Below are 27,230 nucleotides of genomic sequence, written 5' to 3'. Positions count from 1 at the left end.
CAACACCTTTAACTGTATCTTGGGGAATATTACATAATGTTTACAATATGATATTTAACATAATACCATTCATACATTACAGTGGGGCCATGTTTTGGTCACTTCACACAATACATTGCTTAAAATGAGAGACACGATCGATTCAAACAGCCATTTGGTGTCAAAGAAAGCATGACACAAACTGCGAGATAGCTTATACAAAAATCGACGTTTATTTATTGTTGGCCTAAGTAATAACTTAAATACGATTGGAACGACAACGGCCCCCAGGGGACTCCACGGAGAAAGCCAAAATGTCCGCAGAATACACCGATCACTCAGTGAGGTTAATTCCGTTTAAATAATGGCATCGCTGAAAAGGGTAATTTTTTGACGACTTTTCTCAAAATATAGCAACAAATATATTTTGTTGGTAAACCGACGTAACACTCTAGGTTTTACTGGATTTTTACGATACATGGCTATTATTCTTGTTTTCTAAGACAATTCCAACCTCAAGATTTTTTAAACAACAAAAAACATCTGAGATAAAATACATTATTTGAAATACTGTACGTGTGAATTACTTTTCATAAGTCTTGGGAAAAACAAACTCCTAAATGAACTGTCACCTAAAGGAGTTTCATTCGTATTCAATAGCACTCTTTGAGTAATGTCTTTGTTGCTAGAAACGCAACAGAAGGAAACACTGAAAACCATCAAAATTGATTTTCTTCGATCACAATTACATAAGTTTCATTCTTATGGCATATCAGGCAATTACAGTAAATGACTATTAACGATCGACATCCGTGGATGAAAATAGTTCCAGTCACGCGTAAGAAGACAACTTTTTTCTCCGCCATATGCAAATGGCGGCAAATGACATTAAGACACGCTTTACGCGTGCGCTTAAGCGATTTACAGCAAGTCTTTAAATGTACTGTTGCATGCAAGAAACTCATTTGGCTATCAGAGTATACAACAACGACTGACGTCTGCGGATTAGATGGTAGGCTAGGGAGTTCGTTATCAATTTCGTAGGCTGCATTAATAGCGACCGTTTCACTTTTCAACCACATTGTCATAACCTTCATCGTCTTAGTATTTTACACAGACGCATGTGCAATAGAATGATATTTAAAATATATGTATTGCATTTAGTACAACTCCAAACAAAAACATCCACTTTGAACAGATTTCATTGCTCGTCGCTGATATTAAAGCGGCTACATTAAGTGAATAATCTTAGGTCAATGATTTTGTGTATGTGTACGCCCAAGCTCATGAACGTGCATATTCCTTAAGTATACAATTATAAAAATACAATTTAATATTATCCACTTTACGAGCATGTAAACGGGTTATTAGAGCAGTTTCAAGTGACGATACAGAAAACATGGTAGGCGGATATAATATGCAACTGATGGTATTGGTATAAAATCCGTCTGCAATTGAATAAATATTATAACTTAACAACCAGGTTGTAGCTTGGAAACAACTTTGATATACATGTATACAGAATACCAGGTTACTGCCCTATAGTTTAAAATAAATCAGTTTGGGCTTAGAATAAATTAACGGCGAAGCAGTTTTATATTTGCGCCAAATCTGAGATATAACAAATAAACGATAGGAGAGTGAACTGTTGTTTTGTTCTGTGTATCATACCTCAATGCCCCGATTTGTAACTAAATAATCAACTCATTAATTACTATTAAAATAATCGACGCTGCTTTTTTAGCGCGGATTATTATGTTGTATGAAGTTTGACATGTAAACAATGACGTCATGCGCACTTGCGATTAATATTTCTACAATACGTTTTTGCTGTTGTTTTTATTTTGTTTTTGTGTCTTAAATATAGACTGCATCTTCGTATATCTCGAGAACACTGACTTGGCGGCACTCGTGTTAAACTTTACGCATGGATTTCCTTTTCACAAACAAATGATAATTCTAAACGGGGTCACAAAACGTTGCGCTGAAAAGGCCCGAAGCGACGTTCGTAGTCACTGATAAAATACCGAAGCCGCTTTCAGGGGGCGACAAGAGGAAACTGTTCAACCTAATCTATAAAGTGTTTATGATATGCATATAAATTGCGTTGTTTGACCACCAGGGATAAACTATTAGGGCATGTACACGGTAAAATTTATCAGATAGGTATGAACTGACGTTCAAGTTGCCGCAGATCAGCCAACTAATTTAGGACTTTAATTGTGGTCAAGTGGGTCATATTTACATGTAGTCTCTCGTATAATCAATGGTCAAAACATTGCCTTCTGTGTTTGTTTTGAACTATGAAACAATCGTAAAAGAAAAAGTCTTCATTCCCAGGAATGTGTCTTTAAAATCAAAAGCTATATGACTTTTTAAATATTGCATACCTTTTAAACTGGATTTTGTACATAAGCTAATGTTGAAAGGGGATTAAAATTTCAATACGCTGCCTATCTCTAAACAAACAAAACATGCATTTTAAACACGAACCGGTAAGTTTAAATTGTACAATTGTTGCATTCGCCTCACGTATTTGTATAGTTAGACACAAGATAAGGCATGGATTTACATACATGTATATGCACGGTGGGTAATGCGTGCATCTTATAAACGATCCCGTTCCTAGCTCTAGAAGATTGCTGATGCAAATGTATTTCTTCATAGTGAATAAACGACAATCACATATTTGAATCTTTAATAAATAGTCCAACCAAATACATAGATTGTAAAATATATAAAGTACATGTATTAAACAATATATAAAAGTAAATTTATTTTGTTATATTGATCTTTTTGAAAAACCAAATGGATCATATCAAGCGATATTCTGGTGTTATTGAACCTTGAAATTATAGCACCAAAGACGCTCACCAGAAACCATAATGAACTAAACTGTTTCAACCAGGTGGCCACAAGGTTTCTCAATAGAATCATAACGTAACTGGGTCAAAAATGTGACTTCTAGAGTAACAAAAAGGTTTCACAATAGTCACATTATGAAAACTGAACGCCCCATGTCGGTTTTTTTTTATTGACCGGAACCATATCCAATTCGGTAGAGAAAACAAAAGAACGCATGTTTTGAGCAAATGTAATGAAGATTGCACAAACAAATGTAAGTTCCAAAGTGTTCACATGCTTTTTAATGTCATGCCATTGTAAGAATAAATAAATATTCGTACATCAGTCTAGCAAGTCATTTGTGACCCTCAAAACTGACGAGGCATTTAAACCAATCTAACACGCTCATAAAAAATACGCTTACAGACAGGGAAAATGTTAACTAAACGACGCGACACGTGCTTGCTTGCATTTTAAATGTCGCACGCGTGCGATGACCGACCCTTGCTGAACGTCTGCGGTTATGACGTCAATGCAGGTCAAATGTCGCGCGTTTTGTTTTCATTTGATGATTGTTTTCCGCTGACATTGCCTGGCATTCTAGAAATTCGTTGCCAACTGGAGTGTATTTAAAGCTAGACAGAGTTCGTTTATCGTATTTTTATTTCGGCATGTATACATAGATACGCCAACTGGTTTGAAAATCTACCAGGTATTTGTATGAGCGTACTATTCGTCAAAAATAACAGTCGAATATCTCCCCCATTCTTTAGAACCACATTTTGTAATTGCAAATCCATCAAAATATGCACATTTATTACATTCAGTTTCAGTAGTAAAATTGTGTTCTTTGTTATGTTGTTACTTTATGTTTTTAATTTAACTATATAAAGCCTTTCCAAAATCCAATTATGTATTCGAATATTAACAAGGGAAGATAATACAGACAAACGGTCAGAACTTATAAAATCAAAAATAGAATTTCATTATTTGAGTGAACGATGCAATTCCAAACAGAGTCAACAGACAGGTTTGTACTCTGATGATAACGAATTGTATTCAAAGAACTGCTGCACTAGTCAAATGAGATGACGCCGTCAAAAAGCACCTTGCTTGATTCGATCAACCATGTATCTACTCTCAAAATACCTGAAAATTATCTTATCACCTTTTCATGTTCCTTCTTGCGCTTTTCTTTCCTTATCAGAAATGTATCCGAATTGGCGTCAACGTTTGTTTCGTTGACTACTTTATCAACGGACTGTTTTGACCTTGCAGTTTTTCCGTTCACCAATGGCGTCTGAACGTGCTGAAGACTCATCGCATTCGTATAATCCGGGTTCATATAGTGCAAACTTTTGATGGTCGGTTTGTACATGGTGAACGTGACAGCAAACACACACAAATTACACTTTGAACTAACTTAACAACAGAGCGATGTATATCCGCAGGAGTGAGCGAAACAAAAACAACAGCTAACTCTTAATGATCATCTATGCATGTTCAACCTATATAGTATTTAAAATAACTACAACTATTCGGGTAAACGCAAAATGTAAAGTCAACTTATAAGGACCAATACGTTATTCATCAAGCTTTATCATTATAATAACAACAAGAGTCGTTACGGAACCATTATTTTTCGCATAATTGCCTAATCATACGATCGCCAGGGATTTAGAGAACTATGCAAGTGGATTTGTAAGGAATGGTCGTAACAGTGCCTGCAATCTTATCTTAATCTCGTTGATCCGACTTTGCATTCAGCTGCGGATAAAGGTCCCAATGCAAATGGATAATCCTACAGTGCGAACATTACAGTCACATTCACAACTTAACACAAGCAAACAATTTTTCGAGTTGATTTTGTTAACAACAAAAGCACTGAACAGCTATTATTTCATAAAATATATCTGCCTTAACGTTAATGATTGATACCTTATTCATTAGACAACTACAACATAGAACTAAACTAAAACACAAAAAACGTTTTCAATACAAAAAAACAGGTTCAAAAGCGAATTAAGGAAGGCATGTAAATATATATTGAATATGTACATGTATTGTAGGGAAACTATCATATTTCCATGTATACATTTATTTATTAGTTTGATGTCGATAAACAAAACAGAACCTAACTAATGCACTGCTGTGATGTCTGACATATTCAACGTATAACTGACACATTCAACGTGATTTCCAAAAAAACGGTTCCAAACAAATCTACTTTTATTTCATAATCGAAAAGCAACTTGTATTAATAGCTGGTTTATGCAAAACCTTTATCGAATGGTAATTACATAATACTAGTATTCTATTGATATGCTTTGCTCGGATTGAAACAAAATCATTTTTTTATTAAATGTCATGACTACTTAAAAAGGATTTACCCAGAATCAATGTTCAATGCGCTTAATCTTTTATATACTAGAATAATCACTTTTTCATTTGTGAATTGCAGAAAGAGCTTAAACCTTGCAACTTTGGAATGCAGAATCAGACAATATCAAAGCATCCGGGTGACCAAGATGTCTCGGCGTCTAGACAACGGTTTGGTTGTGAAGCTTGTGTGATAAAGAATGTGAATTGGAATTTCAACCATATAAGGTCATTGAAGTACGATAACGCCCTTCATAAAAGATATCAATGTGACACACACTAATGTTTGTCTACTTTTCCTGACAAGAGGAGTCATGTTTAATTTTTTTTAAGTAAGCTCTAAAGCGGCCCATCCACACACAATATCATGACACAATAATATTGACAGAATATTTGTTGCCCTCAAGTGTACAAAAATATTAATCAATATTTTGTTCATTAGTACTTCACTCATCATTCAAACAAGATGGATCCTGTTGTCAGGATAAGTATTGCGCTACTATTCAGTGATTTTTTTTGCTATAATTTGTTACAGCCTGTGCCTTTTGAATTGGGAAAATTAGCGCGATAAACAGTGAAATTGGGAAAAATAGCGCGATAAACCATGAAATTGGGAAAAATTAAGCATTATAAATAGGATTATAAGTAACAGAAGGGATATTGTTTTTAAGTGCATGTTCAAGGAGTTTTCTAGAAAAGGAGTCTGGTCAAATTGTTGTTTTTTTAATCAATAAAAGTGGCAAGTTTGGGAATGATTTATGGACAAAAATGACTAAATTCAAGTTATATATTTTGTAAGATGTTTAAAAAATAAAGTTGAGACCTAGATTTAAGAAATCATAATTAAGTTATATGAGACTTCTTTCTAAAAAAAAAAAAAAAAAAAAAAATTTTTTTGTTGAAGTTGGGCTTTTTTTTGGGAAATTTTGGTCAGAATTTTGGGAAAAAACGTGTATTTTTGCGATTGGGAAGCAGCCGAAATTCGGCTGTAAATTTGAGCCAAAAAAATCACTGCTATTGGATAAACGAAAGCGAAAAAAGACGAAATTTTGGACAAAACAATGGTTCCAGCAAAAAATGAATTTTTGGACACGTAATACTTCGTGTAAATTATCCAGAAGATTACAGAAATTTTCTTCTTATGGATGAGGAATCATTTAATGAACTCATGGAGATGTTAACACCTTTTATACATATAATTGTATTGTTATTTTATATATGTCTTGATTATATATTATTCAAGGGTGCAAAACACTTGTCAATAAAATTGACAATGCGTCAATAAATATTTGAGCTCTCTGATTTTCACCTATGCATTGACGGTGTCTTCAATATCATCCATTCACTATCAATTTTATTGTCAATCTTCATTATTGACAATAAAATTGACACTGATATTGTGTATGGATGGGCCGCTTAAAACAAAATGAACGGAATGATAACCTCAACATCATCCTAATAAATTTCACAATTTTCAACAAGTCAAACACGGATGTGTGTTTAAACAGATAATTTTAAGTCCATTAGGCGATCAATTGAACAGTACACAGTGTCATTACGGACCCAAATTCAACTACAAAATTTGGTGCGGCCCCTTTAGCGCATCATTTGATTTTCTCAATACCTTTCGCTGGTTGGACTCGAGTTTTCTCCAGGTGTTTATCACAATGATATCAGATAAAGTTGGAAATTACGTTGAAGGCAATTTAACAGGTTGTTACGCAATGGTCGGTCAAGAGATAGCCAATACATTTTCAATTTATGTGGGCAACATAATTACTGTAATGAAGTTTTATTCTTATAAGTATTAAGGTACACTTTGAGCAAATAATGAACAGTTCGTTTATTTGTCTTGAACTACTTGGATTAATCATGCTTCTGTTGCAACTCTCAATATAGCGATCATTTAAGTACACAGAGTATAATTTCTCAGGGAAAAAGAGGCTTAATGCATGTGCGTTAAGTTCCACACCGGGTTAGGCCAAACAAAAAATAGGTCCGTTTCGGGTCGCCCGACCGTGTCTCCCGAACCGGTGCCGACTCTCAACATTGTGTTGGGGTCACACACAAAAAACAAAAAACACACATTATTTTCGTTCATATATGATGTAATATCAAGCAAACAAAGCATATATATACATGTATTTCTTATTAAAAGCTTTAGTAGTCTTCCATTTTAGTACCCCCGCCCCCAACAACAAAAAATAAAAATAAATTAAAATCCCTACCTACCGACCCTGTTTTTTCCCAAGGAGACCAGAAACGGACCTATTTTTTATTTTGGCCTTAGTCTGTGCAATCAACTTGAACGTTTATTGTCGTATAAAGGAAGAGTCTTCATAGCGCAAATCCACTTAAGGCGGACAGTGTCGTCCCTGATAAACATGCGCGGACTTCTCTTGCTAATCCGGGACGACACCTCACACACGTGCATTAAGCCCGGTTTTCTCATATCGGGATTAACTATAGCTTCAAGTATGAACATACAGAGTATCGCACTTATGTCAGAAACTGAATCAAAGGAGAATCAATGAGTGCATAGGAAACAGCATAATTGGCTTGTTCCATATATCATCATCCTTGAATCATAGAAATGTCAACACATGAGGCGACTCTAGGAAAATAAGACATTTAGATGACAATTAATTGTTGGATGGGATGGGCTCAAAGGAACATTTAGACGTGCAAAACGTATTAAATTCGATTCATTCGTATACATTTGTGCGCATGGGTCATCATAGCGTATGCTTGAAAGATATAAAAACAAAATCTTGCCGATGTTCATCACGTGACACAACGATTTAAATGACAGATAAACGCTGCATATCTATGCGAGTTTACCATGCACTTTGTTCCAATATTACCCAAAACAATTACTTTTTCGCAACCTTCAGTCATGATGCATTGAAAGCATCGCCAAACACTTTAAACCATTATGAAATTAAACGATTTCGGAAAAGAAATTTAAGACAAATGTCTTCAGTTCAAGTTTGAACACCATGAAAACACGAAACTCCCTGACAAACCGGTAACACAAAACGAAGACGAAAAGCAGAATCGCTTACATCACTCACATCCGTCTCGAGCAGTTAACACTCCTGTGCTTCCCGAAAACAAATTGCTGATAATAGACATCCATTGAATGTGCCTTAAATGAAATAAATTCCAAGTTAGAAGTGACAGATTCTCCTCCCTGGGGGATCCGTGAAATATAAAGAATAAATGAGTTTTGAAAACTCAATTTCAATTACTGTAATGAAGACTCCATCGTCTCTGCACGATACGAAGGCTTCCGTATGCACCTCGCATGCTGGAAAATTTGTCGTCTGCTAAAATGTCGTCTGCCGAATTTCAAAAATTAGCATTTTCTTCGATTTTTTCCAAGAATACTATCAGAATAGCAAACAGTTTGGATCCTGATGAGACGCCACGTTCTGTGGCGTCTCATCTGGATCCAAACTGTTTGGATCCTGATGAGACGCCACGTTCTGTGGCGTCTCATCTGGATCCAAACTGTTTGCAAAGGCCTTCAAAATTCGGTTCCAGCACTGAAAGAGTTATGCACCACGCGGTGCTTATCTGATTTATTTTAGCACAATCGCAGTGGGGAAATAGAATTTAGGAGGTTCCAAAAATCACAGAAAACTTTAATTAAATAGTTAAACGCTAGCGTTAATCTTTGTTTAAAGGAAGATCTTTTGCTGATTTGTTTTGCAAAAAAACGTGATGATCCTCACAAACTCCTGAATACAAGTAGAATGGTTCATTGTCCTCTAAAGACACTTAAACAATATCAAAACCTTGCTTTATACAGCGGACATAATCGACATAAGATAAAGTGGATTTCTTTGCAATCCGTGTTTTGGAATACATGCATTACATCTGCTACATGAACGACAAGAAACTAGTCATGTTTTTCAGACAGTCGGACGAATATAGTTACAGAAAGGACGTGAAAAAGACGGATGATCTTGAATGAGCCTCCTTCTGGGTAATCGGGGCTTAATACATATACGTAGAGTGTCATCCTAGATAAGTATTTGCAGTCCGTACAGGCAAATCATGGACGAAACTTTCCGTCTTAACTGGATTTTCACTAAGAAGAGACTTCCTTAACACGAAAAATACCGGTAAAGCGGAAAGCGTCGTCCCTGATTATCATGTACGGACTGCAAAGGCTAATCTGGGTCGACACTTAAAGCATCTGGGACGACACTTAAAGCATCTGGGACGACACTTAAAGCATCTGGGACGACATTTAAAGCATATGGGACGACACTCAAAGCATCTGGGACGACACTTAAAGCATCTGGGACGACACTTAAAGAAACTGCTTTAAAACCAGTTTTCCCAGAAAGCGGCTCGCATGATTTTTTAACGTAACGACGCGAAACGTCATTAAAAAGTGATCCTACACTATACATGTTGTAGTTCCAACATACACCATGTGTGCGATAGCCCTAGCGACCATTAAACAAACCAATGTCGCTATCTAAGAACATGATGGCTTCTGTTTGCGATGAAATATCCCAGATGGTAGAGTTCCATTGATATTCCAAACATTTGATAACCGCTGCATCTTTATTTGTTAATGTAAACCGTGCATATCTATTAACCTCGGGGGATATTATTTATTGGAGAGATGAATAAAATCGTGGGTATTGTTCGGTATTTCATGGCCGCGATGGGGAAGGAAACCTCCGAGGTTCCGTGAGATGAAGAGAACACCACGTCTGGTAGTGTACACCGGATTATATATACGCCTATATAACAATTTGTAAGATTAGCATACTGTTAAGTGTTAATGTATTGACCATCATTGTGTAGATCGGACTCCCATCCACGTATTCCACGTAATTAAAACTAGTCCGCGTCAGAAAAAAAGAAAGAAAACATTAAAAGGATAAACAAATAAAGGTTATTTCTATCTGTCTCCTTTTTTGTACCTTGGGTAAGTTGGGTTGCAGAAGTCGTTGATATAGTGGACCTATATCAAATCTGCTTAAAAGGCTTTTTCTATTCTATTATTATTTTATTTTAAATGATCATGAATGTTTTGCTTCCCAAACACTATGCGAAATTGTGACTAAAGCAAAGGCCATCTGTTGAAATAAACACCACGCCTAACAAGAAAAAAACATTAAAGGGGTTAGGCAATGTTTCGTGAAGAAACCAACTGTATCGTAGCAACCAAGTCATCTAAAGCTCTTTATCGTGCACTCAAAAGTTATGTTTAAAAAAACATCTATTGAATGAGAAGTTAAGTTATCTTGTTTGCGAAATCCATTTCTATCCAAACTCAAAACACTCTGAATATTATACTAGGTATCGGCTTAAACTTGTAAGTGATGGGGTAGTTTCTCAAGTTTTTAACGAAATTAGATTTTAGAGGTGTAAGGTTCAAAATAAACGATTTCTTTCTATTTAAAAGTATCTAGTTTTAACATGCACTTGATACACATCGAAGCCTTTTTAGGCTTTATAAAAAAAATTGAAAGATTAAATAGTAATTATTACGACAAGATTTGAAGAAGCAAGTCATTGACAAAGCGTGATTTAATTATCAAGACTAAAGATCCTGTCGGTAATTTAAAGTATATTAGCACCTTAAATGATCTATAAAAGAAAAAAAATAAATAAATTTGTGTAATCTTTTGGAATAAAAAACAGCAACGTTATTTAGTATTAAGCAATTACTTCCAAATATGTTAAAATCATCCAACCCTAAACCTAATTGTGTATCTGGTTTCAAAAGAACAATATGTCTAATTACTGACTAGTGATCAATGGATTAATTACTGTGATCTGATAGCATCTTCATCTATATCTGTGTGATGTCATACAATGATTCTTATCGGATATCAGTCATTCCAATCAATTAATAGCATAATAGCGTACGTTGTTGACTAAAGCATATGTCGTCCCAAATTTCTGTCATGTATACATACCAGAAATAATGATTCTCTCCAGTAGGACTAATATCATATTAGCCGTTGAGGGATGAACGCGAGGCTAATGTATCTTTTTAATAAAATGTATGCATGTACAACAGTCTCGAGTTCATCCCACGATATGTCACCTTAGTAGCCGAAGGCAAACTAGCCGACCTTTGCGGTGTATTGGACGATTTCGGCTATTATTTATGACTGACTTTAATAAGTATAAGCAATAAATAGCCATTTGTATGAATACACGTACACAATAGCCAGTCGTAGTCCTTTATGTTGGTAAACATCAACCTAAGTCTTTATATAAACATATTGTTGTACTTGTTCGAGAGGTCAAGTGGAGGTGGTCTTTTGACAATTTTACGAGGCTGCCCTTTATACCCAGTATGACTTGCCGGGTTTCTATTTTGTACCCCTCCCCTAGGGATTTCGTCTTAAAAATCAATATTTATATTACAAGTATTGCAATTTTGGTAATTGCTTATTACAAAAAGCCCCTCAAGCTATTCATAAACATTGACAAAGCATGATTTCCCATTCTCCTGGCTACTGAAGGAACGTGTTAAAATCTTCTTGTTGTAAATATATACGTATTTTTTCCTATTCAGCTTAAACCTCAAATGATACATCTACCAGGTAATTATGATGAAACGAAGAGACATGAAGGGTCACAATATCCGAAACGATGTGATAAGAACTTAATGTAATGTTCGAAACAATAGGGTAACAGCTAAACATTTTTGGAGGACATAAAGAAGGGTGCACTGAACATGTAGTTTCTTACCGTCAAAGATCCGTCCCTGCTGAACTGACGGCTACGTTTTGGTTTCGGAAGCGTTTTTGGCGGTTTTCGCTTGTCTTTTTTACTTTCCAATTCTTTTTCCTCCATTATACTCGTGCCCGGTCCCGCCATACTGTTACTTTTGGACATGGACGATTTTCTATGTCACGTATTCCAAGTACATGAGAAAAATCACTTTCGCGTCAATAATCCGAATTCATGAACGTATATGTGACGACATGTAATCGCTATGCAATGAGTTTGAGCACCAATCCACGTACCTTCACGTAAAAAGTAAATTCCTTTCGTGAATTATTTCTTAAAATGACAACTTTAAAATGTTCGACAAACTTCACTTCTAAAAATCCAGCGTTATTTAGTGCTTTACACTATAATTCTGTGAGAATCACAAGACTAAATAATACAAAATTATTTATTATTTTTATTGAAGTACATTCACAAAAATGGAAGACTAAACAAATGCATGTTTTCTAAGAACAGCCATTCTTTGCAACATGCATATATATATTTAACACATCTGTGTCATTCATGGAACGTCTAAAATAGACTGACATGTGTCAAATGAGTTTACTTCCGCAATTAACCGGAATTTCGACAGACAACAACAACATCAAAAGCAGCAGTCAATTACAGTGTGTGTCTTATGGGGGAAAATGATCTTGTTATTACTGCTACATGGTGTTTAATCGTTGATTCCATTCAATTAACAATGCATGTAAACATCATAACGACATATGGTTCGCCTGAAAGCATGAAATGACCTCATTATTGATGTATTATATTCAGGTAATAGTCGTGTATTGGAAGTGGTGTTATTAAGTGGGTTAAAATTGCATCCAAATTAACCACCAATAAAGGTAAATACCTGCCTATTAAAGCTTCCAAATGAATATCAAAGTAGCGCAATCTACGTACATATGAATGACATTTCCTTAACATCGATTGCGTCAAATGCATCTGAAAATTTATCATTTAAGTAAAATGAAAACATTGGAGAAATTAATAAAGTCTAAGATATGATGAAAAATTATGAACTATAGAAACAATAAACATGTTGCTTGGTTGTTTTTGCCTTGTTTTTAACATTCATTAATAATAATATTATGATTTTTTTTCATGAAGTCGACATTTTTAAACGATGTTCATAAAATCTCTTAATATATACACAAATCAAGCTACAATTAAAGGATCATACCTCGTCTATAGACCAAAAATTCCTGTTTATAACACGCACTAAAAATACCAATGTTAATTTAATTGTAGTCACTGTTTATTTCCGATAGCTTTTAAAATCAATTAAACGCATACGAGTGTTGTGCAGTCACGCTTATGAATAATGTTAATGGATTTTTACTCTACAAATATTTTCAAGTCCACTGAAGACCTTATAGCATTATTAGTAAGTAAATCGATTCGGTAATATCTCTGTGACTGTTTGCCTAGGAATTAGATACATTCATGTATATATCGATATCGATTTTTGCCCAATGTTTACACTCTAAAGTAAGAGTTAAACCAAGTTTAATCTATAAGGTGTTTATCTATGAGTATATATAGGTGCGTTCTAAATTTTCACCGCTAAAACAATGAAATAAATGCTCGACTCAAATGTAAATACTTCGGAAAGGCATATATATAAAGTCAAAAGTATGTCATGTAAACGTAAACTTGATCACATTTACTATATTTTATTTTTTAATTGAAACATATTTAGAAAGTCAGCAGGGGAAATACATATTAGAGCGTGACATAGAATTAACGTGTTGAATGGATACACACAGAGGGATACACCCCATCTACTAAATAAAAGTCATAATTTAAATTCGATTTTCAAAATTTACGTAGACAGAGCCTTGGAATTTCAAGAACACTTATTATTAACAAACATATTTTCCGTAACATAGATAGTATATATTCATTTCAGTAATATTATAATATCTTATATGATATGGCATAAAGAACATTAAACAACGATTGCTGCCAGGCAACACTACCCATGTCCGTAACACACTCTGCCTCAATTTCATTTTTCATTTCACTTAACTGCCTATAACTGCTGTCAAATCGTCAGCACACAACGTAATTGTATAGAATCCGTATCGAACAAAGTTGTTCCACTCAATAATAGTAAAATTTATCAACCGCGCTATAACGGTTAATTGGAATCGATCATAGCTATTTACAAGAAAAAATCTGGCATCAAAAAATCGATGCGAATTAATATAGACATCAATATGATCCAACGCGCACAGGTGCCACTAAGTATCGTCTACCCTGATTCCGATAGTCCACGGTCTCGAGTCATATTCCAAGACAGCGATCCATAATTGAGCCGTGTTCTGAGATAACTGGGCTTAATGCATGTGCGTAAAGTGTGGTCCCAGATTAGCCTGTGCAATCCGCACAGGCTAATCAGGGACGACACTTTCCGCCTAAACTTGATTTTCGGGAAGGAGTGACTTCCTTGAACTTAAAAATACCATAAAAACGGAAAGTCGTCGTCCCTGATTAGCCTGTGCGGACTGCACAGGCCAATCTAGGACGACACTTTACGCACATGCATTAAGCCCAGGTTTCTCAGAACGCGTCTCAATTGTAAGCGTATAGATGTATGGTTTCTGTCCGGCTTAGTATGATCATTCATATATATATTTATGGCCATTCTGTTTTATGTTAAATGTGTTTCTTTGAGCCGATGCAAATGTTTCATTTATACAAAAACATGAATACTAGTAGTTAAAATAACACAATTTGACTTTCAAAACATATTTTTTGTAGTGCAAACGTGTTATATTATATGCCTTTAAAAATTGGTTGTTTTTATTACGTAACCATGTAAGCATCCCACACGTGTAAATTAGAAAAAAAAGCATCGTCGTGAATTCACGAAGTCAAAATAATCACATTCAAAATGTCGACCTCTAAATCTTGTTAAAAACTGATAACAGTTATCTCAGAACGACCTCAAACGGGGGTCGTCCGAGTTGTTGAAGGGTCCACCCGTTTTATCGGCACAGTTGTTATGTTTAAAACTTGTAAGAATAAAGCAAAAATATCACTATACAAATATGCTTTAAAGTTTTCCTTCATAATCATATTACATGATAATATTATTACACAATTAAATAGAATATGATGGCATATATTCACACTCAAAACAAAAACGAAACCTGAAAAGGCTGAACAATTAATGATCATAGCCCTTATTAATAGCTACGGTACTTGTTTTGTTTTTAGTAATAAATACATATGCCATTAATACTGCCTGCATTTCTATCTCAAATTGCTACCATGTGACAGTTCCCACTGCGTCACATGGGGGAATCAGATGTGACTTTATGGACGTCACACATTAAATCTCCCCGTAAAGGTGACAGCTGTTAGTAGCGTAGAACCTGCGTCCCTATTCATTGTGGTTCCCGCTAAAATTATCGACACAACATAATTGACCCAGCAAACTTAATTGTATATAAGTATTGTGTTAAAAAGTGATGTTTATTTTGTGACATTATGTGTTGTTGTTGGTTACCGATTTTCAGCTGCGATTGATATTGTTTTATATACCCAAGTTTTTGGATGTTGTTGTTGTTGTTGTTGTTGTTGTTTTTAACACATTTTATGCACAACAAAGCGTTCAAAACATGAGTACATGCCAAAATCAAAATCATATGGTCACTTTTCCTTGTTAGCATATAGTATTTGTATTATAAAGCACATCAGAACATCCGCGTAGTAGATCTATAACTCATGACATAAGTCCCATGTTAGAATTCATCACGCAATGCATATCCCCAAATATATTTGTCGTACTTACTGGTTAACTACTCAATAATTGCGAACAACTGTTATCGCGCCATGTGGTGTACTTCGACAATCGTATCATTATACTACATATAGTAACATACATATATATAACAGTTAAGAAAAAGTTAATATAAAACGTATACAAGTATTTACTGTGTAAATAAAGTACCACTTATTCGCCTCAAGCACCTTTACTGCATCAAATGTTTATAACACACATTTCGAGCAAGTGGCTTTTCTTAACGTTGTATACCATTGCATCACTACAAAACTTGTAATAATCCTTTCGCACAACAAACTATTCACTTGGTTTCTCTGCAGTTTCACAATAAGTATAACTGCGACTTTTGTAATCCAAATACACCACACCTGAAATTTTGCAATCCAAATATAGGCGAAATTGTTTACGTATAACTCTCCCTCTACCTTTTGACGATAATGACTGAGTAGATATCACACGGGGACAAGCTTAAAGCGCGATGGTGTATTTACACCAGTGGGTCAACGAATACTGATTGAACATTTTACTGCACACAGGTAAGTTTGAAACTGTCGTCGCGATGACCAGCGATCCGCAGTTGTCAAGCCTTAAGGTATTGAATTTGGTGAAATTCGCACAGCCTGTTTATTGATGACATTTAGGCAACATATGAACTAATGTTCAGTTTCTTAATGTCCGAAAACAAATGCAAACCATTTATAGCTTTTTAAAAGCTTGTTCGCATTATAAACACGGTATTTCTTAATAATCTCGTATTTTGCTATCGCCGCTTCTCCTGTTCATTATTTAACTTTTAGAATTAGTTCACAGGCAGCCCATTTACCCTAAATGGAAACGCAATTAAATGAGAATTACTCTTCTCGGCAATTTGCGCCTTCGATGCTGAGAATAGGCAAACAAGCACAAATAAATCCATTTATTGAAATTAATGAGATGAGCTCTTTGTGAAACTTTTTGGCACAGACAGGAACTTCTAATAGTGTACGCGGCATCGGACTCATTCTAATCAGGGACGACTTATTCCGCTTACACTGGATTTTCGCTTAGAAGATACTTCCTTCAAACAAAAAAGGAAAGTGTATTCCCTAATTAGCCTGTGCAGACTGCATAGGCTAATCTGTGGAAAAAATACGCACATGCATTCAACCCGGTTTTCCCAATATTTTATTTAGTTGTACGGTTGGCTCTACGTGACGAAATCACACTAGTTTTACCAACACGGTGTCCGTTTCTTTACATGATATTTTTTAAAGAAATGTTTTAAGCTTGATTCCTTATATCCCGACTTACATACTCTCGATAAGTTTATAAATCACCACAATGGTTGCTAGATCAGGACAATGGTAAGGTATTCATTCATAACCTGTAATCGTAATTTAACATTTATCATTTTAAATAAGTTTAGGATAACAAAACCGACACAGACATAAATCCTACCACTTGTCGATTTTTTTTAAATATCAGAAATACCTAAGAATAACATGCAAAATGGCGTAAGAACTTATCAGGTATACCTATCCATGTCATATTTAGCGACCACTAATAGACTTACGATTACGCCCAAGCTACTGTCGATACTAAGCTCGCATGAGTTGCCTCCCTCATCACCATCTGCTGCAATGGATTTAATTAAGGACGATCGTCCAGCGGGGCATAATTCAATTACCCGGAGATAGTTGGAAAATGACCAAACGCAAATAAAATGATTGATGTAAGATGAACTCTTTTGCGTTAGCTTGACTAAGCAAATACACCCGCCGTTTCTGATATGACATATGAATGTTTATAATGTCTTCTCTGGGACAAAGATTGTTATTTGGATAAGAAGACTTGGTCGTCTTGGGACAGACAGAACTGACAATGATGCCAATATTAATGTCGATATACTGTGAGTGCACACAATGAGCCTCCGGTAAAAAGGGTGGAACCCAGACTGACTGAAATCGGGCGAACGCCTCAATTTTTGGTTCGAGCAACCGTAGGTCAACATTTTTTTCTGCTACAAGTATTTAAACATGAAATTAGCGTTTAAAGGGGCTTTTTCACGTTTTGGTAAATTGAAAAAATAAAAAAGTTTCAGATTTGCACATTTTCGTTGTTGTTATGATATTTGTAAAGGAAATAGTAAAACTGAACATTTACCATGCTCTAAAATAGCCATTAATGCATCTTTTGGCGATTATAAAAACCTTAAAATTATAAAGCGTCGCAACACGAAACGATTGAATAATTTTGAGTGTTCTGTTGTTGTCGTTACATTTTGTGACACTGTCAGGATTGCTTATATACGGTATACAAAAAAATCATTCATTCTATGAGCACGGATGGCCGAGTGGTCCAAGTGTTTGACCTCTATTCCAAGGGTCAGTGGTTCGAGCCGAGAAAAGTTGTTTTTTTTTATTTCTGTAATTGCATTGTTATTTTTCACTGGAGCTTTCTAGATCAACTGTTTACATTTATCAATATAAAGCATTCAATGACAAACTTCAATACATGCCAAAATCTGTGAAAAGGCCCGTTTAATACAGGTAAAATTTTAAGGTAGGAACATTTCGCTCATATCATTAATTCAAAACACATTTGAACAACTACCAGCCAAATTTCTATATGTATCTTTTTATATCACTGACCTTCACTGTAAACCATTATTTCAGCCTTGTTTAATACAGTCCTCATGAGATCCTCGCTATGTGAAAAGGGGGTTAAATGCATGTGCGTAAAGTGTCGTCCCAGATTAGCCTAATCAGGGACGACACTTTCTGCCTTAACTAGTTTTTTTTAAACGAAAACTATCATAGAGGCGGAAAGTGTCGTCCCTGATTAGCCTGTGCGGACCGCACAGGCTAATCTGGGACGACGCTTTACGCACATGCATTAAACCAATTATTCACAGAGTAGGGTTCATGTGTAAACAACATTCCGTTATCAGGGTGTTGATTGTGTCTCTGTCACTTAATGAGTCACTGTCTGGGAAAATTTGGATAAATGCATATGCGCAAAGTGTCGTCCCAGATTATCTTATGCAATCCGCAGAGGCTAATCAGGGACGACACTATCCGCCTAAACTGGATTTTCACAAAGAAGAAACTTCATTTAAACAAAAATCCATAACAGCGGAAAGTATTACGGAAAGCTGGGACTTAGCCTGTGCTGATTTCACACACAAATCTTGGACGACACTTTATACCCCCGATACACCGACTCCGTTCGAAGTACGTTCTGAAAAAAATGTGACTAAACGGGCTCGAACCGTGTGAGAACGGATTGATCGTAGTAGCAACGTGTTACAAACTGGCTTCGAACTTTGTTGACGGCCTGGAACGGGGTTGAACGGGAGTGGTATTTCAGAACCTTGAGCCCACTCAAAATTTTCTTCCGATCACCCCGTTCTACAATTAAACGTAGTAACAACGTACTGGAAACGGAATAAACGTACTATGAACGGATATGTCGTACTAAGGTCGGGTTAGGAACGTGCCAGAACGTAGTGCGATCGGACCGAAATTACCTGTACGATGCCACACCGATCGAGTCCGTTTCTAGTCCGCCCAATCCGTTCTCAGACAGACCGACCCCGTCCGCACTACGTCTCAAGTACGATCTCGTTTCGTGTAAATAAATAGTAACTAAAACATAAGTTCTTCCAACGTTCGCAACACGTTCTATAAGTTCTCAGTAAGTTCTAAGTACGTTGTACTCGTTTTATGGAGATTGCAATAGGTTCCAAGTACGTTGTACTCGTTCAATGCAGCTGTTACAACGTTCAAACCGTAAATACAATACGTTCAGACAATTTGCATATAAATAGAGGTCGTTGTCTCAAAATTCATCATTTGTGATATTAAGTTAAAACACGGACAATCTTGGAGCTCTAAATTTTGTAAATATTGGTTTCGTGCGATTTATGTTAGAAGCAGAGCAGCAATTTAATGTTTTGTTGGGCCGAGAAAGAACAAATGCACGTCTGGTCGGCTCAAAGCGTGAAACATTAATGAAAACTGGCAGGAACGTAGTCGGTTTTATAATCGGCGTGCAGAACGTGGCTGCAACTACGTCCTAAACGTACTAAGAACGTAGTGGGACGGAGTGAGAACTGACTTTGAACGAGTTACCACTGCACAACGAATAAAGCAGAACTGCGTACGAACGTGATCGAACTGGATGAGTACGGTCTCGGTCTGACTGGAAACGGTATACCAACGGGGCAATGGAAAAATTGACCCAATTTGAACTGAATACAGAAGGATTGGCAACGGGATAGAGGACGGGATAGAAACGAGCTTCACGTAGCGCGAACTGTGTATGAACGTCATTCCATCATATTGTACATTTTGCCTGACCAAAACAATACGTTCAAGAAAGTTCACATCCCGTTCTGCATTTTCAGAACGTGGTCGAACTGTCTAAGAACGTGCTTGGTGTATGGGCTCCTTTACGCACGTGCATTAAACCCTGTTTTCCCAGAAACGCGGGTCATATGTATAAAAAAACATGCAATTATCAACGTGTTGGTTTTGTATCTTCCAGTAAATGATTGCGTCCTATGGGAGAATCGGTCAAAAAGCATCCTGGTTTGATTCAATTATGCGCTATTTGCTTGACATAAGCTACCGATGCAATCACTTTTGTATCATGGTGTATCGATTATATTAAGCGCACGTGTCACAATTAATCGGACGCGAATCATCAATTATTGATGCAATATTACAGAGAAATGATCATTATCAGGGGGTATTTTTACTTCTATTTAGTACAATATCCTGTCCTAAAAATGGTCTTATTGTAATTTGTTAGAACTAAGAGGACTGTTCTGGAATATTTGTCTGGAGTCATACGTTTTTATATTGAAAAAAATACTCGAAACTTACGTAAAGAACGAAAAACATATGGACCGTGCTATGTGAAAAAGGGGGTTTAATGCATTTGTGTAAAGTGTCGTCCCAGATTAGTCTGTGCAGTTCGCACAGGGTAATCAGGTACGACACTTAGTCTGTGCAGTTCGCACAGGGTAATCAGGTATGACACTTTTCGCTGTTATGATATGTTCAGTTTAAGAATGTCTCTTCTTAGCAAAAATCAAGTTTAGGCGGAAAGTGTCGTCCCTGATAAGCCTGTGCGGACATTTGCACAGAGCATGGCTCACATAAAGTTTATGAAGATTATCGGAATTTCTTTTCTATGTGAACCGTCATACGCGTCTTATGATTCGCTGGGACTAAATATGAGTCGTGTTCTGAGAAAACTGGGCATAACGCATGTGCGGAAAAATGTCGTCCCAGATTAGCCTGTGCAGTCCGCACAGGCTGATCAGGGGCGACACTTTCCGCTTTTATGACATTTTTCGTTTAAATGAAGTATTTTCTTAGCAAAAATCCAATTTAGGCGGAAAGTGTCGTCCCTGATTAGCCTGTGCGGACTGCACAGGCTAATTTGGGACGACGCTTTACGCACATGCATTAAACCCCTTATTCACAGAGTACGGCTCATATGATCCTCTCACTAGGAAATGAGGCTTAGTGTATGTGCGTAAAATGACGTCCGAGCAGGTCACCAGGGACAACACTTCCTGCTTTTGTTGCATTTTTCGTTTCAAGAAAGTCTCATACTTTTATTAGCAAAAAACTATGCGGAAATGTCGCACCTTATTAGCCTTTGCGGGCTCGATGCTTATATGAATTATCCATAAGATGAGTTTAATGATAGTGAAACTTTGTAAAATTCCATTTTAAATGTCCATGGTACTTGTTCACCTTTCAAGATGTGTAGAGTAAAGACGAAGTAAAACACACGTAGGCATTCGTATAGAATATTTTATACACAGTACTGTATACATTTTTAATTTAATTCAGTTTATAGTTCATACAACACTTCGGTTTTGTTCATTTTAATTATCCAAACAATATACACGCTAAGGCTAAAGCCTCTTTCAGTAGTATGAATTATTTATTTTAAGTTGCTTTTTTCTGACATTCAAGGTTAACATTGTCTGTGTCATGAACATCCAAACTTCTGTTTTTTGTTTCTCTGATCAAGATAATGCTTCACACAATCCAGACTTTCATTTACCATATGCAAAATGCAATATCACTTGTAAAATAAATTGGCAATATTCTTGCTTTTGTTTCATTTCGTAAATAGAATGCGAGGTCCCTAGAAAGCTATATATACTGCCATACATGCGATTAAATCGGACAGATTTCGTTTATGCGTAGCATTTGGTTTTGATGTAAGTCGGTTAATAAACTAAAAACTATCACGTTCGTAATAGTGCGTTTGATTCCATTGTGTGTTTTACTTCACTAAACAATATGTTCCGTGGGATTGTATAAAGCGGAAAATTTCTGTTTGAATCGAGATTTTATGAAGCGAAAAATTACTAACGATTAATGTGACAAATATGTTTCTTATATGTATCAAGATTTAAAATACGTATGATCTTCATTTCATGAAAGCAAGTGAACAATATTAGGTTACAAAATTCATACGTAATATGGAAACAATGACTGAGTCAATCGTTGATAAAGCAACCGATGCGACTGGTATTCGTCTCTTCAAATGGCTTAGTGATCAGAAAGTAACCTGGTAAAACAAAGACCGTCCGATTAAAGTACTGGTTAGTGCACGCGCCTCTCACATAGCCATGTGAGTTTAATTGGGTCTCACTTTAACGGACAGGTTGGGGTTCCCTCCGTATACTCTTGTTTGATTGATGGTCACCATACATTAATGGTAAAACAAATGTAGCTAATGCACTTAATGACAAATTTGTTGACATCTCGAAACTTATTAAAAAGGCTGAATTTGCTGAACACGATTTCAACTCACTGAAAACATATCTAGATGCTAAGCTAGATTCTAAGAATTGTTCTGTTCAGTTTGATACTACATCAGAAGTTAGTAATTAAATTAATCAACTTCATTCAAACAAATCTGCTGGGGCTGATGGTATAGGGCCCAGCATTATTAAACTTTGCAAAGAATTCATTATACAACCAATCACTGCTCTTATAAATAACTGTATATCATATGGAACCTTTCCCGACATGCCTAAAATTGCACACGTTATACCTTTATGCAAGTGGGGATCGGTAGAAGATCCCAATAATTATAGACCAATATCACTTTTACCTACTATATATAAAATATTTGAAAAGCATATAGCTAAACAATTGCATATATATATATCTAGAATCTACATGTCTATTAAACAAAACTCAGTCGGGTTTTCGCAAATATCATTCTTGTCAAACAGCATTGATTAATATAGTTGATTCATGGCTTAAACAAATTGATAATGGAAATCTGGTAGGTACAATTTTCTTGGATTTAAAAAAAAGCATTTGATCTTGTGAACCATAGGCTTCTTTTATACAAATTAAAACTTTATCATTATAATGATAGGTCATGCGACCTATTTTCTTCATATCTCCGCAATCGATTTCAGTATATCAAAGCAGAAAACACTACCTCTACTTGTAAAAGCATCATTGCTGGTGTTCCCCAAGGATCTATTTTAGGACTTCTTCTATTTCTTATTTACGTTAATGATCTTTCGCTGGATCTTACATGTAATTCTGCAATGTATGCTGATGATACAAAATTGCACACTTTGGGAACAAATATTCAAACAGTTCAAAATAAGCTACAAACAGATCTTTCGATTGTAAATGATTGGTGCCAAACTAATAACATGATTATTAATCCACTAAAATCTACTTGTATGGTAATAGGGTCGAAACGGAAAATTCAAAACTTAACAAATCTAAAACTTAAAACTTCAGATACGGTGATCAAAACAGTAAATTGTCAAAAACTTCTTGGACTTTATATTGACAATACTCTATCTTGGAAACTACACATTAACAGCGTTTCTTAAAAATTGTCATCACGAATGTTTCTTTTGCAAAAAATAAAACCATATTTAACCTTGAAATGCGTAAGCTCTTCTATAATGGTTATATCTCACCTATATCCGACTACGCATGCGTTACCTGGAGTTCAGCGGCCAAAACGAAAATTAATATAATAGTCAAAATACAAAAGCGTTGTGGTGCACATATTTTAAATAAAAAGTACAACACCAATTCAAAAACACTATTTAAGATCTTAAATGGTTGACTTTCGAACAGCGTAATCAATATTTCACGTCAGTTATTGTTTTTAAAGCATTCCACAATCAAACCCCACTATACATACGTGACCTTTTTAAACCTTCACAAAATAATCACTATAACTTGCGATCTTGCGAAAAGGGGGATTTAAAGCTTGTGCGAATACCCAAAACAAACTATTTCAAACAATCGTTTGAATTTTCTAGCACAAAAATTTGGAATACGTTACCCCAATCTATACGTCAAACAAACAATCTAATTACATTTAAGAAAAAATCAAAAGCTTTCTACCACACTTTATGAAATAAACTGAACATGCTTCATGTTGTTTTAGTAAATCACCTTAGTTTAATGTTTGAATACTGTTCTTGCATAAATGGTTATTATAGTTTTATGTCTGTCATTTGATTTTAAGTATAATATATTTAATTATAAGTGTGCATGCATATATGATTATTTGTGTTTTGTTCTTATTGCTCAAGATGAAATATGATGTATTTGTTGTAAATTGTATATTGTTAGAAGACCTAAAAATAGAATTTGATGGCGTTTTCAGACGACAAATAATAGTTTTTATTGTGTGTATTATATAAGTGAAACACATTTATGATGATAACCACTATTATTTAGCAACAATGTCTTGGATAAACAGAATTTTAAAAAGGACTAATCATTACTGAAACTAAATTTTAATTTACCAAAAAATAGTGGACTGCTCGAAATATCCCAGCCTCAACCACTGCACATTCTTAAATGTATTCTTTGTTTATATAAATCTGCAATATTTTTCAGATTTGGGCACGAAGATATATGTAAGTACAGCACGTCTCTAAGAGCGTTGAGTCTACACCGGTAAAAACAAAGCAGTGACAAAACCATCTATGTATAGCATGATTTACGGGAGAATATTGAATTCGGGCTGTCCGGTTTGTTAATTCCACGCATTAAGCCACATATAAAAGGGAACAAATTAAACCAGGAACAGTGTTGATGTGTATTGGTTGTTTTGTGTGTGAAAACGATCGTCCCTGTAAGCAAAGAGCTCAAATAGTTCTTATCAATGTCGCGGATGATTTACTTAACAATTCTAAGCCACAATACACACTCACATATTTAAATGATGAACAAAAATTTCACATCTGGATTTTTTATATATTGAATTCGTTTCTTAGAAGAACTAAATTTATGCTGTTATTTTTCGCACTGTGTTAACAGTAAATAAGCTGTGATATTGAAACTTCGACAATAGTGTCATATACAAAAATCTGATTCTGACTCGTATAAGTTGCGAAACCAACAATTGTGTGTAAGTATTGTTTGAACAAATCTACAAAAAGCGATAGTTTCGAAATGGTATGCATCTATCACGATATTCTACATAACACAGATTGTCGAGCAGTTTTTGCTAAGTTTATGATTGTTTAGTTTATTTGAAACGCAAATAGGCTTTTGTAATACCGCATTTCAAAATCACAGGGGAAACGGTTGTCCTTTTCCAAGCTTTCTCTGATTTTGGGCAGACGAAATAGATATTTAATATAGAATTTCGTAATTCTTACAATTTTTCATTTTTTAAAACTTTCTTCTAACATTTTCTTCCAAGAGCATTGTTTACACCATTTTTAGTGAATTTTTCTAAAGATCGTTTTACGAGAAAAAACGTTCTTAGAAAATAAAACAAATTTCGTTTGTAAAACAATTCTGTTATTGGCAAAATCGAGTTATTTTAAGAAAATTACCATCTACAAGTCAAACTACAAAGAATAACGTCCCTTGAAAACAAAGGGATACACATTTATTACTGCTTCATGCGAGGTAGGGGACTTTTATTGCTTGACAATAGTCTTGTTCTTCATAACAAAAAATCTTTTTGATAGCCTATTACATTTCCGTTCAGACAACTAATCTTTTAACATTTACTTCAGCAGAAACTCCCATGTATCTTGCAAATAGACTTTCAACGCCATCGGCGCTCTCGTTTAACAAAGGCGCAACTACCGGTCAGTTATTCGGGTCTACGGGCAGTAAATTTCTCGACTATTTTATTGGCTGTTGATAAAGTTCAGTACAGGTCAAAACCCGGGTTAGACAGCAACACCGAGCGAAACCTATCCCAACACCAGTGGTCACATTTGTCTTCATTATGACTATTTCCAGACACTTTGTCCCAGCTCTGGAGATATTGTTTACGCCAGCACAAGCTACAATCAATGGCGGAATTATTATCCTCCGCAACGCTAAATACACACATTGGATTACAATAAACACTCAACGGACATTAATCAACGCAAATGTCTAATCAATGCTCTACAATGTCTTTGTTAAAAGTAAGATGTGTGCAAGGGGTTTATTATGGAAATAATATAATTATAGCATGAGTTGCATGATGACAACTACTTGACAGAAGTTTTGTTATGTTATTGATTATCACTTCATTTCAATTATTATATATGCATCACTATGCGACTTATGCCGATATGTTGGTGTAACGATGTAACACAAATATGTCCGCCAAGTTGAAAATCTACATATACAAAACACGCATAATTTCTGGGTAAATTACGATCAGAAAATAACAGACAAAAACATAAAAGAAGAACGCGCTCATTACTATTTCATTACACTCTTACTCGAATTGCATCAATCATATTTTCTTAATGGCTAATTCTTCTTCAATGTCGACAGCATGAATTTTCTGAACAGAAGGACACAATAGAAGGAAAGGCGACTGTTATTGTGCTGCAATACCAAATATAAGAACCAATTAACGCTTTTGATATTACTTAATTTGTCAAATAATGATGAGAAATTGGGGTGAAATATTTGGGTTTTCTTTATGTACGAAATATTGACAAGTATATCAAAAAGATTAAATATTTGGATCTGGTGTATGTTTAACAACAAAGGGGTTATGATGCTGTTAACACAAGCCTTGGGCTGTATTTGCATTATTTATTGGTATCACAATGCTGATTAGCGGGTGCATACTTGAATAGTGACTTTTCCAGTCATAGGTTGTAATTCAGCCAATCAGAAATAAACACGCATAGAACACTGACCAATGGGATTCATAACTGAGTTTCACGGGGCAGATGTTAGAGGGAAAGAGGAGTTAGCGTTTAGACCTAGAGGTGGACAGTTGGAAAAGACACAATCATGTAGCAATCACAACGTATTTGTATAACTGAAATATTAGTTAAGTCAGACATTAAATTGGACTAGAAACTGATATATGGTGTTGTTGAATATTTTATCCTACGTAATGCAGAGAAATTAACATAAATTGAGAGGGACCGACTTGCCCCATGCGCGACACGAGAAAATGGTAGTTAATGCAAATCTCGTCATCTTGGCAATTCGCG

General features: G+C 35.4%; 1 protein-coding gene across 16 annotated transcripts in view; it reads right to left on the bottom strand.

Annotated features, from left to right (window-relative positions):
• Window positions 1-27,230, bottom strand: part of LOC127861976 (tetraspanin-18-like) — an 87,605-nt gene that overhangs the window by 20,841 nt on the left and 39,534 nt on the right. The window contains exons 1-2 of one of the 16 annotated variants that reach the window (XM_052400789.1): window positions 16,183-16,280; window positions 11,935-12,345 (exon numbers count right to left, since the gene is read on the bottom strand). The exons of 2 other annotated variants lie outside the window; for them this stretch is intronic. In XM_052400789.1, coding sequence (XP_052256749.1) covers window positions 11,935-12,081 — 147 coding nt within the window. In that variant the 5' untranslated portion in view covers window positions 12,082-12,345; window positions 16,183-16,280. 13 more of the 16 variants (XM_052400781.1, XM_052400782.1, XM_052400783.1 and 10 more) reach the window with 13 other exon arrangements.

Source organism: Dreissena polymorpha, chromosome 16, assembly GCF_020536995.1.
Source record: "Dreissena polymorpha isolate Duluth1 chromosome 16, UMN_Dpol_1.0, whole genome shotgun sequence".
NCBI classification, from domain to species: domain Eukaryota; kingdom Metazoa; phylum Mollusca; class Bivalvia; order Myida; family Dreissenidae; genus Dreissena; species Dreissena polymorpha.
The sequence above is the reverse complement of the archived record's forward strand: the minus strand, read 5'-3'. Positions and strand labels throughout refer to the sequence as shown.